At 43.8% G+C, this 16,359-nt stretch overlaps 1 protein-coding gene across 5 annotated transcripts in view; it reads right to left on the bottom strand.

Moving 5' to 3' along the window:
- Nucleotides 1–16,359, bottom strand: part of ERICH3 (glutamate rich 3) — a 66,163-nt gene that overhangs the window by 32,123 nt on the left and 17,681 nt on the right. For 3 of the 5 annotated variants that reach the window (XM_048861458.2, XM_048861456.2, XM_048861460.2), the window contains exons 4-9: nucleotides 15,183–15,254; nucleotides 13,403–13,531; nucleotides 9,548–9,709; nucleotides 6,365–6,580; nucleotides 4,043–4,223; nucleotides 1,928–2,114 (exon numbers count right to left, since the gene is read on the bottom strand). In XM_048861458.2, coding sequence (XP_048717415.2) covers nucleotides 1,928–2,114; nucleotides 4,043–4,223; nucleotides 6,365–6,580; nucleotides 9,548–9,709; nucleotides 13,403–13,531; nucleotides 15,183–15,254 — 947 coding nt within the window. The remainder of the gene's footprint in view (nucleotides 1–1,927; nucleotides 2,115–4,042; nucleotides 4,224–6,364; nucleotides 6,581–9,547; nucleotides 9,710–13,402; nucleotides 13,532–15,182; nucleotides 15,255–16,359) is intronic. The other 2 variants (XM_048861459.2, XM_048861457.2) reach the window with 2 other exon arrangements.

The raw sequence follows: 16,359 nt of genomic DNA, 5'->3' as shown, positions 1-16,359 counted from the left end.
TCCAGCTATTGATCATGGCATTGTCTTTGGCCATGAACAAAATGAATGCTTTGTTGTGCTCCTATTTGTTTTCTGCATCCTGGGAAATGTCCTATATTGGCCTACTCGGCAGCCAGGGAAATTACTGTGGACTTCAAATGTTGAGGCAGAGTTGTGCTCCTGAATCTAAGATTTTGTTCTTGTTTTAATTATGTATCTAGCTTGAATGGTGGCCTACAAACCTTAAGAATACAACTGAGTGTAAACTGATGTAGTGATGTCTGCCTGAGTGAACAACAGGTCTGAGAGATGGGAATGACTCACTGAGATGAATGGATTGTTAACTCTGGAACCTACAGCTTGTTTAAATGGCACCATTGTTACTTATTTCACTGCTGATCATTTTTAGCATAAACATCCAGCTGATTTAGTTGGGGATTGGTCCTGCTTTGAGCAGGGGGTTAAACTAGATGACCTCCTGAGGTCCCTTCCAACCCTGATATTCTATGATTCTATAACATACTTATCCAACAATGCCAAACCACCTTCTATGCCTGTCTGGTTGACAAAAGGCCCTTTTTGCCTCTTCCCATGCTGACAGATATTCCATCTTCCCCCTGACAAATGCTCTGATGTAGCATACAACTTCAGTTCAACACTCTCTGGCATACTGAAAACAGAAAACATGGTTGTAACCCAAAAACCCCTCAGTGTCAATTAGCAAGGGGGTTACAAGAATATCGTGATTCTGGTCTGTATATTCTGGTTCAACAAAGAATGCCGTGTGAGGTCTTAAATGAAAGTCAAGGTCACACACATTGTTAATATCGTTGTGAAATGTGTGGACAGTTACTGTGTAAGGAGCTATGTGGGAATACTGAAAATATTTTTAGATTCTGTATCACAGCAGAGGTGGAGAAACAGGTTTCCTGTCAGTCAAAAGATGGTTATTCACCTGTCTCTGTTGGCACATAAATTAAGCCTGGTAAGCTAGCACATTGGAGGTATTTACATACAAAGTCAACAGAGATATGCGAAGTCAACAAGGAAGCACACGACAGAGGAAAAGAACCTTATCTTGAGATACACTTCAAAGGTTTGCTGAACTATATTTGGGAAACAAAGAAGATCCTCCAAACAGGCAGTGCGCTGACATTCACGAAAACAGGAGCCCCACCAGCTTGGATTGAACATGCTGCAAAAGGCTTTGGGTGAGATGAACTTCATTAAACAGGAGGTTAATCTACTAGTTAAGTTTAACCTTTAGAAAGTGTGTTATGGTTTTATTTTATAATTAAACCCTTGTTTCCATTATCCTTACTCACAATCTCTTGAATTTTGAAAATAAACTTCTTGTTGTTTTCACTATCAGTGCTGTGGTATTGAGCAAGAAGCTGATCCTGAATTGAATCCTGCGAGCTTGGGTGTACACTGTTCCTTTGGAGACAGCTGACCCTGGTATTTCTGTGAGTGGTCAGTGGCAAGGGGGCTGGATACAACAGGGGAATGCTGCAAAGGGGTTCAGGGACTGGGGTACACTGTTAACCTGAATGGCAAAGTGAGGGCTGGCGTAGCCCAGAAGGGAAGGCTCAGGTGGCTCACAGGCTTGTGATGTCAAGGAACAGATACCCAGTTAAGCACAAGCAAGTCTCCCTCACGCTGGAGGCAGGGAATGTAACACGGTGACTCAGTCTTGGGTACCCTGAGAACTATCACAATGGGGACAATGTAAAAATCAACTGACATCAATAGGAGATTGCCTATGGGAAGATTGCAAGAGCAGATCCAATATGCAGATGATATAACTGGTTTCAATACAAGGGAGGCAATAGATCCCCATTCGTCTGAGATGTGGCCTGGGCTCTGGAGAGATCAATGGGTGAAACGTTTGATAGATGCTTTGAAAAAAGTGGGGAAAGTTTTGTTGTCTAAACACTTGTGAGCATACCTATAGCAAGGAGACGCTCTGTCCACATTCACAAAGCCAAAATATCCATGCTTGCCTCCCAATCTCGCACTCTTCCGATGCTTGTATTCACAGCAGGAGCTCAGCCTGTCCATCTGTATCCCATTGAGGAAAAGGGTGAGACTGAAGGGGAAACCATGGTGGCGCTTTGAGGTAAAGTGAAAGGTCTCTGCAATTGGTGAGAGAACGGGGTTAATGCTTTATTGACAGCCTGTGCCCAGTGACCTCCATTTTGTCTGTATATGTGCCAAAACTATGGATCCTGTGAGATCAGGCTCTTTGCCTCTCATCTGCATTAAGGATCATTAAGTTGTGAAATTCCACTGCTGATATCCACAAAAATCATGCTTGTCCCCACCCCCACAGCATGTCCTGCCGGTGCTGTAACATATCTGTAGCCAGCTAGGACATTATCACAGCAGCCATTCAAAACTTCACAGCTGCAGGAAGGATAGAACCCTGAGCCACCCACCTCAGAAACACAGGCCCCTACCACTTGATTTGCAGAAAGGTATCCATTAGCTGTTAGCTAGCAGTATAGGGCTTATGATACATGGCTGAGCAGCGCTGATTCTCTCCAGCAAAGGGAAGTCGGATGCAGACATAGCGCTTTATCATATTCAGTGAAAAGTCAGAAACAAACACAATCAGTTACATATAACTCATTTCAGAGTAACAGCCGTGTTAGTCTGTATTCGCAAGAAGAAAAGGAGTGCTTGTGGCACCTTAGAGACTAACCAATTTATTTGAGCACAAGCTTTCGTGAGCTACAGCTCACTTCATCGGATGCATACTGTGGAAAGTATAGAAGATCTTTTTATACACACACAAAGCATGAAAAAATGGGTGTTTACCACTACAAAAGGTTTTCTCTCCCCCCACCCCACTCTCCTGTTGGTAATAGTTGGTAATAGCTGGTAAAAGCTATTACCAGCAGGAGAGTGGGGTGGGGGGAGAGAAAACCTTTTGTAGTGGTAAACACCCATTTTTTCATGCTTTGTGTGTATAAAAAGATCTTCTATACTTTCCACAGTATGCATCCGATGAAGTGAGCTGTAGCTCACGAAAACTTATGCTCAAATAAATTGGTTAGTCTCTAAGGTGCCACAAGTACTCCTTTTCTTTTTGCGATATAACTCATTGAGTGAAACAGAACTGCTGGTTCAAATGCTTCTCTCAATTGGAAGACTAAAATCACCCCTTCAGCAATAGTAGTCATCACTTCAGGTTACAGAAACTCATTAGCATGGCACCATGGGGGCGGGGGGATTGTGCTGCTCCTGGGTATAGGCTTTATGCCAATGTTATGGAGTTCCTCTGCAGTGATGGGAAGAAGTCTTCCTCCAATCCCTGGGCTGGAATAAGGATTGTGATCTGTGGTAACCCTCCCCTCCTTAATTGTAGATGCCCCTCCTTCCTCCATAATCAGCTAGACAGAGCCGAAACAGTGCACAATTGTGTGATGTATAGTGATTATGGAGAACTCCCTCGGGCCTTCACCACAACCACCCATCCCCTATGCAGCAGAACAACTGTGATTTCATTGTATCTGAGGACTTCTGATCTTAACCTTGAGGTGATTTTCAGCTCTCATGAATAGTAGATTCCCAGGTCTGATTCTCCTCTCACTCTTGATATACACCAGAGTAACTCTAGTGAAGTCTATGGAGTCACACTAGTGTAAAACTGATCAGAATCAGGCCCCCAGAATATAGTTTTCCTTCTGGAACAATAAACAGTTTACATTGATGTATTACTGCTACTCAGAAACAGAATTTAGTATTCAAGAACAGTTTACTTCTGCAAATATTTTATTAACCATACATCTCTATCCACAAATTAATCTAACCCACAGTATTTTGTTAAATCACTCCTCTAAATTCCTTCTTTCATAATTTGCAAAAGTAATTGCAGCCTCATTTTCAATCACGGAACAGTAAATCTCGATTTAGGTTGGAGGCAGCTGGTTTATAAGTCCCTGGATGTGCATATCTTGAGTGAGCTCAGCTGAAATCATTTTGATATCACATCAACAGTTTATCCAGAAAATAAGATGTTGCCAGAATTAAAATGAACTCCTCAACTTTTAATCCTTACCTCCTTCCAATAGCTTGCCTTTGTAGACACAAAGGTTTTCTCCTCCACAATGCTGCTGATAGACTTTGATTTCGTCTCTGTAATCAGTGTCATCATGAGACAAGTGCACACTTTTTCCAAAGTAGATCATTGTAACAGATGCATTGCTGTGTAATGAGGGCTTCTGGAATTTTCCTGAGTCCTACAACAGGAGCACAAAAAATGCATTCAATAACCCAACTCCTAACTAGAGGTGAACAAAGGGGCAGCTCTGGTGAGACCTTTTTAAAGTATTCATTCACCTCTTTTTCTCTCACTGAATTTAACCTTCCTGAACTGCAAATAGATCAAAGTGTGCAAAATCGGTGGCCCTGATTCAGACCCTGTGTAACAAAGGGGCCTTACAGCTGCTCTACTGAGTCAGCTGAGGATTCCCTGGCATAGGGACACTGGTCACATCAGGAATGTACATGGGAAAAGGGGGCATGACCAGAGTGCTGCTGGACTCCAGCAGTCCCCAGATGATGTAATAGACCCTCAGGTCAATCTAGCTGGAATTCATTTAAAAAAGTACTATGGCTGCCTCTTACACACACTTGGGCAACCCTGCAGATCAGGGACATGCAAAGGTAGCATACAGCTAGGTTTGCCCATCACCTAGGGTCCTGCATTCAGCACAGCTCCACCAGACCCAAGGATCGGGTCCTGCGTGACTTTACCAGACATACACTGTCCAGATAGATGAAGTATATTTTCTTCTTTTAGCTGGCAAATGCTTATCCAAATCTGAAATTACCAAACCTGTATTTGGTTTCCAAAACCCAAACCAGCTTTCCTTCCAGCTATAGAATCCGACGTCTAAATAATTCCTGTATGTCAGTTTACTTTTCGAATAGAATCCATTTAGAATTCCTCCATTCTGTTTGCAAAGCCATTCTAGTTAGAGCAGAGTGAACTTTACATAGCAAATCTGTATTTAACTTAATGTTTCCATTTGTGAATGCTCTGCAAGCAGCCTTGGATTGTTATTCATTTGTACACTATTAAAAATTCTTTGATTAGGGTTTTATGTGGAAAAAAAGTTCAGCCTCTGAGTTCTTCATGATTCACTATGGTCCTGATTCAGCAAGACACACAAGTATGTGGCTAACTTTAAGCACGTAAGTAGTCCTCAAATTTAATCTGTTTCTGCTCTCTCTTATAACATCAAAAAAAGGAATGGGGCATTTTGCATTTTACAGCTGCTGACTATGGGCTTTTAAGAACAATCTTGCCCTGGCAGGGAGATGGACCGGATGATCCAATCAGTCTTTTCCACATCTGCCTTGTATGATTCGGACTATAATGTGGGTTTAAGCATACAGCCCCCATACTGGCAAGCTCTTATGGAAGTTAATGGTAATTCTGCCTGAGAAAGGATTGAGTCCTTTATGCTGGGGGCCTGCACCATAAAAGCCACTTTTTCAGTTCTTCTGTGGCACGGAAGCCAAATACATTGTTTATTTGAATGGCTCTATCACTGGGTGCAGTGGGGTACAAGGACAAATCATGAGCAGATTATTCTCCCAACATTCTGATCTTGATTCTGTGAACACACCTGCTTGTCGAACGGTTTGATATACTTGAGTCTCTTTAACAAATTATTTTAGGTTCACATTTGTGCGCACATGTGTAAAACGACTCTCTTCATTGGAAATGTTTTATAGATGGATCCTTGAAAGGAGTTCACAAAACAAAATAATCAAAAGTTGGGTTTTCAGGAGTACACAGTGCTTTAACGGGGGGGAGAGGGGGGAGGAAGGGGGAGAGGAGAAGGAGGACAAAAACAGATAGGGTTTAGCTTCTTCTTCTAGTTTTTGAGTTGGTCCATTTCCAAGTGATGATTTCAGTCCTGCTCAGTTAAATTAGTGCCTGTCTGGTTATTAATATATTCGATTAAATTAATTTGGCTGTGGAAAACAATCCCAGGCTGCTGCATTGAATAGAAGGCAATACAGTACCTCAGCACGGCATTAAAGCAAACGTGTAGGACCAGATTGTGCCATCAAAGCACTCTCCAAAGTAGAGATCCAACTCAGACTTGCACTGTAACTCTAGCACTGACAAAACACTGAGGGTGCACAGCCTTGGGTGTGTGCCCCCAGCACTGGTCCTGGGCTGCTGATCTTGCTCCTCGCTAGCCCCTTGAGGAGGCTGGCACTACTTCCACTGCTAGCCAGATTCAGCATGTCTTGAACCACTTCACTCCCCCTTCACGTTCTCAAGACAGCATATCTTGTATAAGCACCTCTGGAGCAAGAAATATAGATAATATAGGTAGGGGATGAAAAAGAGATCACATACCTTTGTTAACAGCTGCTCTAAGCCATTGGGTGCGGTGGTTGGGCGAAAGCGTCTCCCCCTGGAAGTCCCGTGCCTAACTCCCTTTATGTTCTTATCTCCTTTTTGGGGTGGAGGTGGCACCGGTATCATGTAATTGTTAATGATAGGAAGTTGATATGGGGATAATCCAGCTGAATAATCCCCTGAGTTCATAAACTTCATCATGCTTTTATCTCCCTGCAATCACATTTAACCAGGTCAAAACCAAACTTCATGTCAACACTGAGCCTGCACTGCACAACTCGAGAGCATACTGGATCATAGACTATCAGGGTTGGAAGGGACCTCAGGAGGTCATCTAGTCCAAGCCACTGCTCAAAGCAGGACCAATCCCAAATTTTTGCCCCAGATCCCTAAATGGCCCCCTCAAGGATTGAACTCACACCACTGGGTTTAGCAGGGCAATGCTCAAACCACTGAGTTATCCCTCCCCCTAATGTACATGGTCTGGCTGTTCCTTCCATTTTACATTCACATTTCCCATTAGTAGTGGAGCTTTACTTCTCCTCCAGGATGAAATTCATCCAAGGGCACAGGAGCCAAAGGCCCTGAAGCAGGAGGCAGGTGTACAGAAGAAACTCAAACCCGGGCAGCTGTTGGAACTGGGCTGTGCAGAAGGTCCACATAAACCATCCCATATGGGAGCTGGCTGGGAGAAGGGCTGATGGTTCATGATTACTTACTGCAGTACCTTGCAGTGGCTGCACAAGGGTCACAGCCCCTATTCCAGCCCCCAAACCACTCATACCTTTACCAACATAAGCCCTATTAACTTAATTTTTTTCAAAGCTGTGGGAGAAGGGGCTGAATTTCCTCTTTTGGTAATTACATACACATGTGAGCAGATTCCACTAGCCTGAGCAGCTCCCGCTCCCTATTCCGACTTCTTTGGCTGAGTAGGAGGAGTTGTGGTGAGGAAAGGTTGCTGCCCCTTTACAGCTGTGGATGGTGAAAGGGAGGCTTTGCTGGGCTCATACAATTGTAGGACTGGATAGGACCTTGAAAGGTCATCTTGTCCAGTCCCCTCCACTCATGGCAGGACTAAGTATTATCTAGACCACCTGTGGTAGGTGTTTGTCTAACGTGCTCTTAAAAATCTCCAATAATGGAGATTCCACAACCTCCCTAAGCAATTTATCCCAGTGCTTAACTACCCTGACTGTTAGGAAGTTTTTCCTCAACCCAACCTAAACTTCTCTTGCTGTAATGTAAGCCCATTGCTTCTTGTCCTATCCTCAGAGGTTAAGGAGAACAATTTCTCTCCCTCCTCCTTGTAACAACCTTTTATGTGCTTAAAAACTGTTATCATGTCCGTTCTCCCCTTCTCCTCTCTCCCCTGCCCATCTTCTCTTCTCCAGACTAAACAAACCCAATATTTTCAATCTTCCCTCACAGGTCATGTTTTCTAGACTATTAAAAATTTGTGTTGCTCTTCTCTGGACTTTCTCCAATGTGTCCACATCTTTCCTGAAATGTGGCACCCAGAATTGGACACAATACTCCAGCTGAGGCCTAATCAGTGTGGAGTAGAGAGGAAGAATTACTTCTTGCATCTTTCTTACAACACGCCTGCTAATACATCCTAGGAATGATGTTTGGGGTTTTTTGCAACAGTGTTACACTGTTGACTCATATTTAGCTTGTGATCCACTAGGACCCCCAGATCCTTTTCCACAGTCTAGGCAGTCTTCTAGGCAGTCATTTCCCATTTTGTATGTGTGCAACTGATTGTTCCATCCTAAATGGAGTACTTTGCATTTGTCCTTACTGAATTTCCTCTTCTTGACTTCAGACCATTTCTCCAGTTTGTCCAGATTATTTTGAATTTTAATCCTATCCTCCAAAGCACTTGCAAGCCCTTCCAGCAGGGCATCATCTGCAAACTTTATCAGGGTACTCTCCCTACCATTATCGAAATCATTGATGAAGCTATTGAACAGAACCGGACCCAGATCTGATCCCTGTGGGACCCCACTTGATATGTGCCTTCCAGCTGGACTATGAATGACTGATAACTACTCTCTGGGAATGGTTTTCCAACCAATTATGCACCCACCTCATAGTAGTGCCATCTAGATCCTCTACAAATACCTTCAGCTGTCCCTGTTAAGAGGTAGGCAGTCCCCCTATAGAGAATCTCCACAGAGAGTGAAAATTTTATATGCAAAGAAAGACTACTCTATAAAAAAAAGCATCCACTGTGTTTTTCAGTGCTGTGATACAGGTCTGAATATGAAGTCAGTAGGACAACGTCTTTTGCAAAACAAAAGGAAGGGAAATAAGGGAAAAAAGTGATGATAAATAATTGTGCATTAAACACAATCTGTGGTTCACAATTCTGAGATGTACAGTATTAGCCTAAAGAAAAGGAGTACTTGTGGCACCTTAGAGACTAACCAATGTATTTGAGCATGAGCTTTCGTGAGCTACAGCTCACTTCATCGGATGCATGCCGTGGAAACTGCAGCAGACTTTATTTATACACAGAGAATATGAAAAAATACCTCCTCCCACCCCACTGTCCTGCTGGTAATAGCTTATCTAAAGTGATCATCAGGTGGGCCATTTCCAGCACAAATCCAGGTTTTCTCACCCTCCACCCCCCCACACAAATTCACTCTCCTGCTGGTGATAGCCCATCCAAAGTGACAACTCTTTACACAATGTGCATGATAATAAAGTTGGGCCATTTCCTGCACAAATCCAGGTTCTCTCACCCCCTCACCTCCCTCCCAAAAACCACACACACAAACGCACTATCCTGCTGGTAATAGCTCATCCAAAGTGACCATTCTCCCTACAATGTGCATAATTAAGGTGGGCAATTTCCAGCACAAATCCAGGTTTTCTCACATCCCCCCCACCCCCATACACACAGGTATTTTTTCATATTCTCTGTGTATAAATAAAGTCTGATGCAGTTTCCACGGCATGCATCCGATGAAGTGAGCTGTAGCTCACGAAAGCTCATGCTCAAATAAATTGGTTAGTCTCTAAGGTGCCACAAGTACTCCTTTTCTTTTTGCGAATACAGACTAACACGGCTGTTACTCTGAAACCTGTCAGTATTAGCCTACTTTTAAGTCATTTTTTTCTGATGGGTTCCTAAAACTATGTAATTCTCATAAAAAAACAAGGGCTAACCCCATTGGGAAACTGATGATCATGTTCAAGTTCCAAGAGCTTTTGTTTGGATCTTGAAGAAGTCTTGGGTGTGGATCCTGCTGTGGGATATCCAGGAAGTGGCTGTAATCGGACTGGGCGTTGCATATTTCCTGGTGCAGTGTTTGGCCGAGGAGAGGAAGACTGGACAAGTGAAATAAGAGAACAGCCTTTTAAAATGAACATTCATGCACATTCCAGAACCTAGGAGTATAAGGCAGTGGTTCTCAACCTTTCCAGACTACTGTACCCCTTTCAGGAGTCTGATTTCAGCCCCAGGCCATGGGGCTTTAGCTTCAGCGTGTATCTTAGCTTTGTGGGGCCCCTACTTGCCCCGTAAAGCCAGCCCTGCACTTGTGGCCCCACCTAAACCCATCCTGTGACCCCCCACGGTCACCTCCCCCAGGTTAAGAAACAATGATATAGTATATAGAGCGGTATAAACAAGTCATTGTCTGTATTAAACTTTAGCTTGCACTGACTTTGCTAGTGCTTTTTACGTAGCCTGCTGTAAACTAGGCAAATATCTAGATGAGTTGGTTGATGTACCCCCAGAAGACCTCTGTGTACCCCCAAGGGTGCATGTGCCCCTGGTGGAGAACCACTGCAATAAGGGATTCAATACAATTATAGATGAACCTTTAACTGGTTATTTAATCAAGCTCTTGCAATTTGACATGTAGATTTTCTTGTAAAATAAAGGTGAGTAGAAACATGTATTTATGAAAACAGGGCTTACAACAGGGTACAAGGTGCATAATCCCAACATACAAATCTCTTGAGGACGCAAAAAAGTTATTGATCAAGATTTTCAAAACTGATGAGAAAATATGGGTGCCTACATTGAGAGAGATTTAAAAAGCTTGATTTTCAGAAAGAGCTGAAAACCTTCCCTCTGAAGATCACGTCCCCTTAAGGTGTCTCAAATTGGGCACCCAAAACCTGGAGCACCGAAAATCACTATTCACTTCTGTATGTAGCGTAGCTGTAGCTGTGTCTGTCCCAGGGTATTAAAGAGTCATGGTGGGTGAGGTAATATCTTCTAATGGACCGACGTCTGTTGGTCTAATAGAACAGGGGTGCCCGATTTATGAACAGCGGCCTGCTTCAACACAATATACTAATGGCTGGTTCAGTCGCGTTTGGTCATCTTGTTTACATCGTTTTAGTTTACACAAGTGTGTAAATAGACAATACTGTACATAGAAACAACCTATCTAAATACATACGAAACATGCTGAACTTAAAATATAAATCAGTACAGGGGACTTTAAATCTTAGGGCTAGTCTACACTAGAAGCACAGATGCAGCTGTGCTGCTGTAACACATCTGGTGCAGCCACTCTATGCCAAAGGGAGAGAGCTTTCCCAGCTGTATAATAAAACCACCTCCACGAGAGGGAGTAGCTACATGGGCGGGAGAAGCTGTCCACACCAGCTCTTAGGTTGGTGTAACTTACGTCACTCAGGGGAATGGTTTATTCAGAGCCCTCAGTGACATAACTTATGCCAACATAACAAGCCCTTATTAAAATATGTAGAATCTGTTTGGCCCACACAAAGTTGTTCTTAGGTTTATGTGGCCCTCCTGTGTAATAAGGTTGGGCACCACTGCAATAGAAGATATTACCTCACTCACCATGTCTCTCTATTCACTTCTGAAAAGTCTTGGCTATAATCTAGCTTTTTCTATAGTCAGTTAACAATGCAGCCCACTTATGATTATAATGCTCTTATAGCCATTCTCCCAGCTTTGGTATTGATGATAAAGATGTCCATAATTTAGACAACTTAGGCTATGTACACACTACAGCTTAGGTTGGCATAAGTTATGTCGCTCAGGGGTGTGAATAAACCATATCTGGGGATCTTTCAACCCAAAGCTCTTGGTAACTTTTACTCTGTGCGAGGTGGTGTCAGAAAATAAATCAGGGGAGACACAGCCGTCCAACCAATAGATGGCTGGCACAAACAGGACAACACAAGAGTGCTTTCACTTAAAGCTAAACTTTACTTAGTCTCAAGCACTTATACTCACATCTGCAACAGGTTAGTAAAATATCCCCAACCCTTGATAATTACCAAAGCTGAGTGTAGCTCTCGAGTGTAGCACAGCAGCAGCCCGTCTGCCAGTGGGGAACACAAGATTAATCCAGAAAGAGAGTCCAGTCCTGAAGAGTCCCCCCACCTCAAACTTTTCCCCCTTATTCATATATTAGTAATGGAATGACATGTCCCTTAAAGCAAACTTGTTAAGTAAGCAGTTTCAATGGTCAAGCAAGAGATTCCTTCTGATTATCGATTAACCAGGTGTGGGTTTTTCCAGAGTTTGCAGCCTTGAGGTCCCAATAGACATTCCTGGGGCACATCCTTCTCTTCTAAAATGCATGTGTCAAGGTTCCTTCCCCTCTCTGAACTCTAGGGTACAGATGTGGGGACCTCCATGAAAAACCCCCTAAATTTATTTTACCAGCTTAGGTTAAAACTTCCCCAAGGTACAAACTATTTTACCTTTTGTCCCTGGACCTTATTGCTGCCACCACCAAGAGTCTAACAAATCTCACCAGGAAAGAGCCCACTTGGAGACGTCATCCCCCAAAAAATCCCCCCAAGCCCTACACCCCCTTTCCTGGGAAGGCTTGATAAAAATCCTCACCAATTTCCATAGGTGAACACAGACCCAAACCCTTGGATCTTAGGAACAAGGAAAAAGCAATCAGTTCTTAAAAGGAGAATTTTAATTAAAGAAAAAGTAAAAGAATCACCTCTGTAAAATCAGGATGGTAAATACCTTACAGGGTAATCAGATTCAAAACATAGAGAATCCTTCTAGGCAAAACCTTAAGTTACAAATAGACACAAAAACAGGAATATACATTCCATTCAGCACAACGTATTTTATCAGCCATTTAAACAAAACAGAATCTAACGCATATCCTAACTAGATTGCTTATTAACTCTTTACAGGAGTTCTGACCTGCATTCCTGCTCTGGTCCCGGCCAAAAGCATCACACAGACAGAGAGAACCCTTTGTCCCTCGCCCCCCCACAGCTTTGAAAGTATCTTGTCTCCTCATTGGTCCTTTTGGTCAAGTGCCAGCGAGGTTGTCTTAGCTTCTTTACCCTTTACAGGTGAAAGGGTTTTCCTCTGGCTAGGAGGGATTTAAAGGTGTTTACCCTTCCCTTTATATTTATGACAGCATGTATCAGCAACTTCAACAAAATTCTTATCAGGAAGTATACGGGGTCAAGCTGCCCTCTCTGTGGCACCCAACCCCCCTCCCCTTCCTTGGTTAAACTGAGACTGCTGAATGGCCAATATACAGCCTGCTGACTGGGCTGCTTTTAGCAATAAGCCATAGTGGTTTCAGGCACTTTACTGGTTTGCCAAAGTCTCCCCGTACAACCCCCCCCAGTGTCGTAAGTTACACCGACATAAGAGCCGGTGTGGACAGTGCTGTGTCGGCGAGAGAGCTTCTCCCGCCAACAGAGCTACCCCCACTCACGGAGATGGTTTTACTTTGCTGACAGGAGAGCACTCTGCCCTCAGCATGGAGCATCTTCAGCAGATGTGCAGCGGTGGCAGTAGACATGCCCACTGTCTCTCTAATGCTTATTGTAGTGATCTTGGAGGGTGGTGCAAACAAAAAGAGAGAATTAAGGTACGAAAACAGGTTTATCATGAAACAGTATCTCTAAGAACTGACATCCCACTTCCCTCAATAAGGGCCTGATCCTACTCCCTTTGGGGCAGTCTGGCCAGTCAATGCTACAAAGTAGAGATGTAATAGGTGTCTATAGAATGGTGCAGGATTCGGGGTGTTGGATAAGACTCACCGATTGAGAAGGACTGGATTGCTCTCCATCAACTAAAGCATGGCGTCCATAGTGATTCCTTGGAGCAGCAGGCGGGTGTGGAGAGAGCAGAGGATTAATATCTTCCACTGATCTTCTTGATCGTTCCACCTAGAGGAAGAGAAAGTTATACATATGAGCTCTTGGTGGGAGAGGAGGCTATATATCCTGTCATGGAACATTGAACCAGCCTTCTGCGTCTGTGAATAACTATCAGCTTTGGCAGGAGCTTAGGTCATTATCCTTTAAATGGAAGAAGAGATCCAGGTCTGACACCAGAGTAGGAGGAAGGGGCAGATAGATAGAATGGGAGAGAAGCAAGGAGAAGACACAATGAGAATCGCCCATTCCTTTTGATTCCTGGGCCTGTTGCTTCTCTCCCATCTTTCTGTCCCTTTCCCTTCTCCCTCCCTTTCTAGTCTTGTCCAAACACCTGTTGAACCCCATCAGTTCTACTCCTCCTCCCCTTGTTTCTGTGTATTTTTTGAATCTCTGCCCTCTCCCTCTGTATTTCAGCCTCTTACACCCTGTTTTGTTTGAAGCCCCGTTTCTTTTCTAAAGTTAGAGGAGCCTCTGCAATCCCCTACTTCCTTCCTTTGACATCTGTTCCTTCTCAAAGTCTCCATATTGTGGTGATTCTAACTCTGGCAGTGAAGGGCTGGATGTGCCTTTATCCCCTATCCCTTTTAATGTGTAATCCCAGATCAGATACTGTCCAGATTAGCGGAAGATGGTGGAGAAAGATGTAAATTACACCTCCCTGCATCAGCCTGTCTCTTGAGTCCCTAAGGGGATTAACCCCAAGGGACAGAAGACAACCAGCACCAACCATAGGGTTCCCACTGAGGGGAGCAGTGTTAGTTTCTGGTCAGGAGTTCAAAATCCAGCACTGCGGCAGGCATTGTGTCATAAAGGTCCTGAATACAAACTTGGGCAGACTCTAAATCACAGCTTCTCTCCAGTACTTCCTGTACTGGGGCTGAGGCTGTAAATATTACAGGATTGGTATTTTCTTTTTTTTTTTTCTTCTTCTGGTTGCAGCTAGAATGCAGAGAAAAGTGAAATTCAAATGCCTGAAAGGTTTGCATTTCTCTCTGCACATAATCAAAGAACCAGACAGCTTCTTAACATACCCAGTGTTGCCAACTCTCATGATTTTGTCATGAGTCTCACAATAATTATTGTTTTCCTTAAAGCCCCAGCTCCTGGAGTCAAGTGGATATGTGATGATTTCAGCCTTCATTCTTAAAGAAAAAGTCAGTTTCTAGCCCTTGTGGCTGTGGAGAAAGCTTCAAAATGTGACTCCTGAGGGCTCAAAAAGAGGAAGACAAATAAAAAGACCACCAAATCTATTATTTTTATATAATCTCATGATTTTTGAACATGTGGGACTGGCAATACTGCAAGCCCTCTGCTGTGTGTGACTTCTTTTACTGATAAAGAATAAAAGACTGATTGAGAAGATGGGATCCCCAGTACGGTTTTTTAAGTGCTTCAGCCAGGAGTTGAAGAAATTCAGCTAGAGAGATATTCTTGCCATGGGAGGTCTATGGCTTCCTGGCTAGAACAGCCACTGACTTCTGTGGGATTTCCACAAGTCCAGTGGCTGCACAGTCGAGCCCAAACACAGTGGTTCCAGGATAAAGACCCCTGAAAGGACTCTATACCATCGTGGGATTGGTCCTGATAAAAATCTTGCTCTGCGTTACTCGCCTCGGCAAGTTTGCCAAGTGCTCAGTACACTCACGTGACACAGCCTTACCTTGATTCTCTGAACCCGGTCCTTCCTCACAACATTTTCCAGTTTTCTTTTAATTTCTAGCTGATGATGACGCTGCCAGTGCAAGAAATCCTATTAATTACCATAATGAGGTGTCAGTGAACACAACAAGGCTGAGCTCCAGCTTTGGGTACTTCTCATCTGCCCTCCTGGTTATTACACCCATTGATCACTGCCCTGTAATGATCATTGACTTGCCTTACACTTCAGCATGTGAAAATCCTTCCCTTCCCAACATTAACATTTTGAATGCTATAGGGGCCCAGTCAGCTTTTACTTCTACAGAGGCTATTCCCCCTGCCAGGGTAGAATACAGAGGGCAGAACTGTATGGGTGGAGGGAACATTGCTAGGTTTTTTTTCCTTTCTTTTGCTTAGAAAAGTTGCATGACGATCTGTTTAGCGAATACCACAGCCATAAACAATGTGTTTAATTATTTATATTAATCTGAACCGCTCTCCTATAGGAGATGGTATGTGCCTGCGGAAATGACACTGCAATCTGCCTTCACCGGGGGCGGGGGGGGGGGGGAAGGGAGGGGCAGCAGGAGCAAGTAATTGCTACTGGACTATAATTGTAACTGATTCCTTCCTCCTACTCTAGGGGCGGGGGGGGGGAAAGATAGGGAGCAAAGCTGTTGCACAGTGCCATCTTGTAGACCCTGCACTTACCTAGCGGGAAGCAGGCTGGAGATAGGCCCGGAGACAGAGATTTAGGGGGCTGCTGAGTAAGATACTGGGTCTGGTTTCATCCATCACATTGCTTAGGTACCAGTTGAACAAATGCTTTGTGGGGGAAACTGAGAGTCTCGGCTTCCTAGAGAATGCTGCGTGGGAAAGGAGGAGTGGCTGCACTCCAAGGGGGCGGAAGGGGGACCAGTCTTATTCCTCAGTGTGGAAGCAGAGGGCAAGAGAGAATCTTGCCCCTAATTGATATTTATTAGGAAGCAAGCACCTGGACCAAGACCCCATTGTGCTAGCCACCGTGCAAACAGAACATAATGACAGTCACTGCCCCAAAAACTGTGTGTGCGGGGGAAGGGGGGGAGAGGGGGTGTTACTGACAGTTTTAGAGTCTGTTAATTCCATCTAGTTATGGCAAATGTTCTACTCCAATGTTGTGTTCTTTGGTGGAGACAATAAGATTTGTGGTCTCAAAA

The sequence above is a fragment of the Caretta caretta genome, chromosome 8, assembly GCF_965140235.1.
Source record: "Caretta caretta isolate rCarCar2 chromosome 8, rCarCar1.hap1, whole genome shotgun sequence".
Classification (NCBI taxonomy): domain Eukaryota; kingdom Metazoa; phylum Chordata; order Testudines; family Cheloniidae; genus Caretta; species Caretta caretta.
Note: the sequence above shows the minus strand (reverse complement) of the source record. Positions and strands in the feature narration are given on the sequence as shown.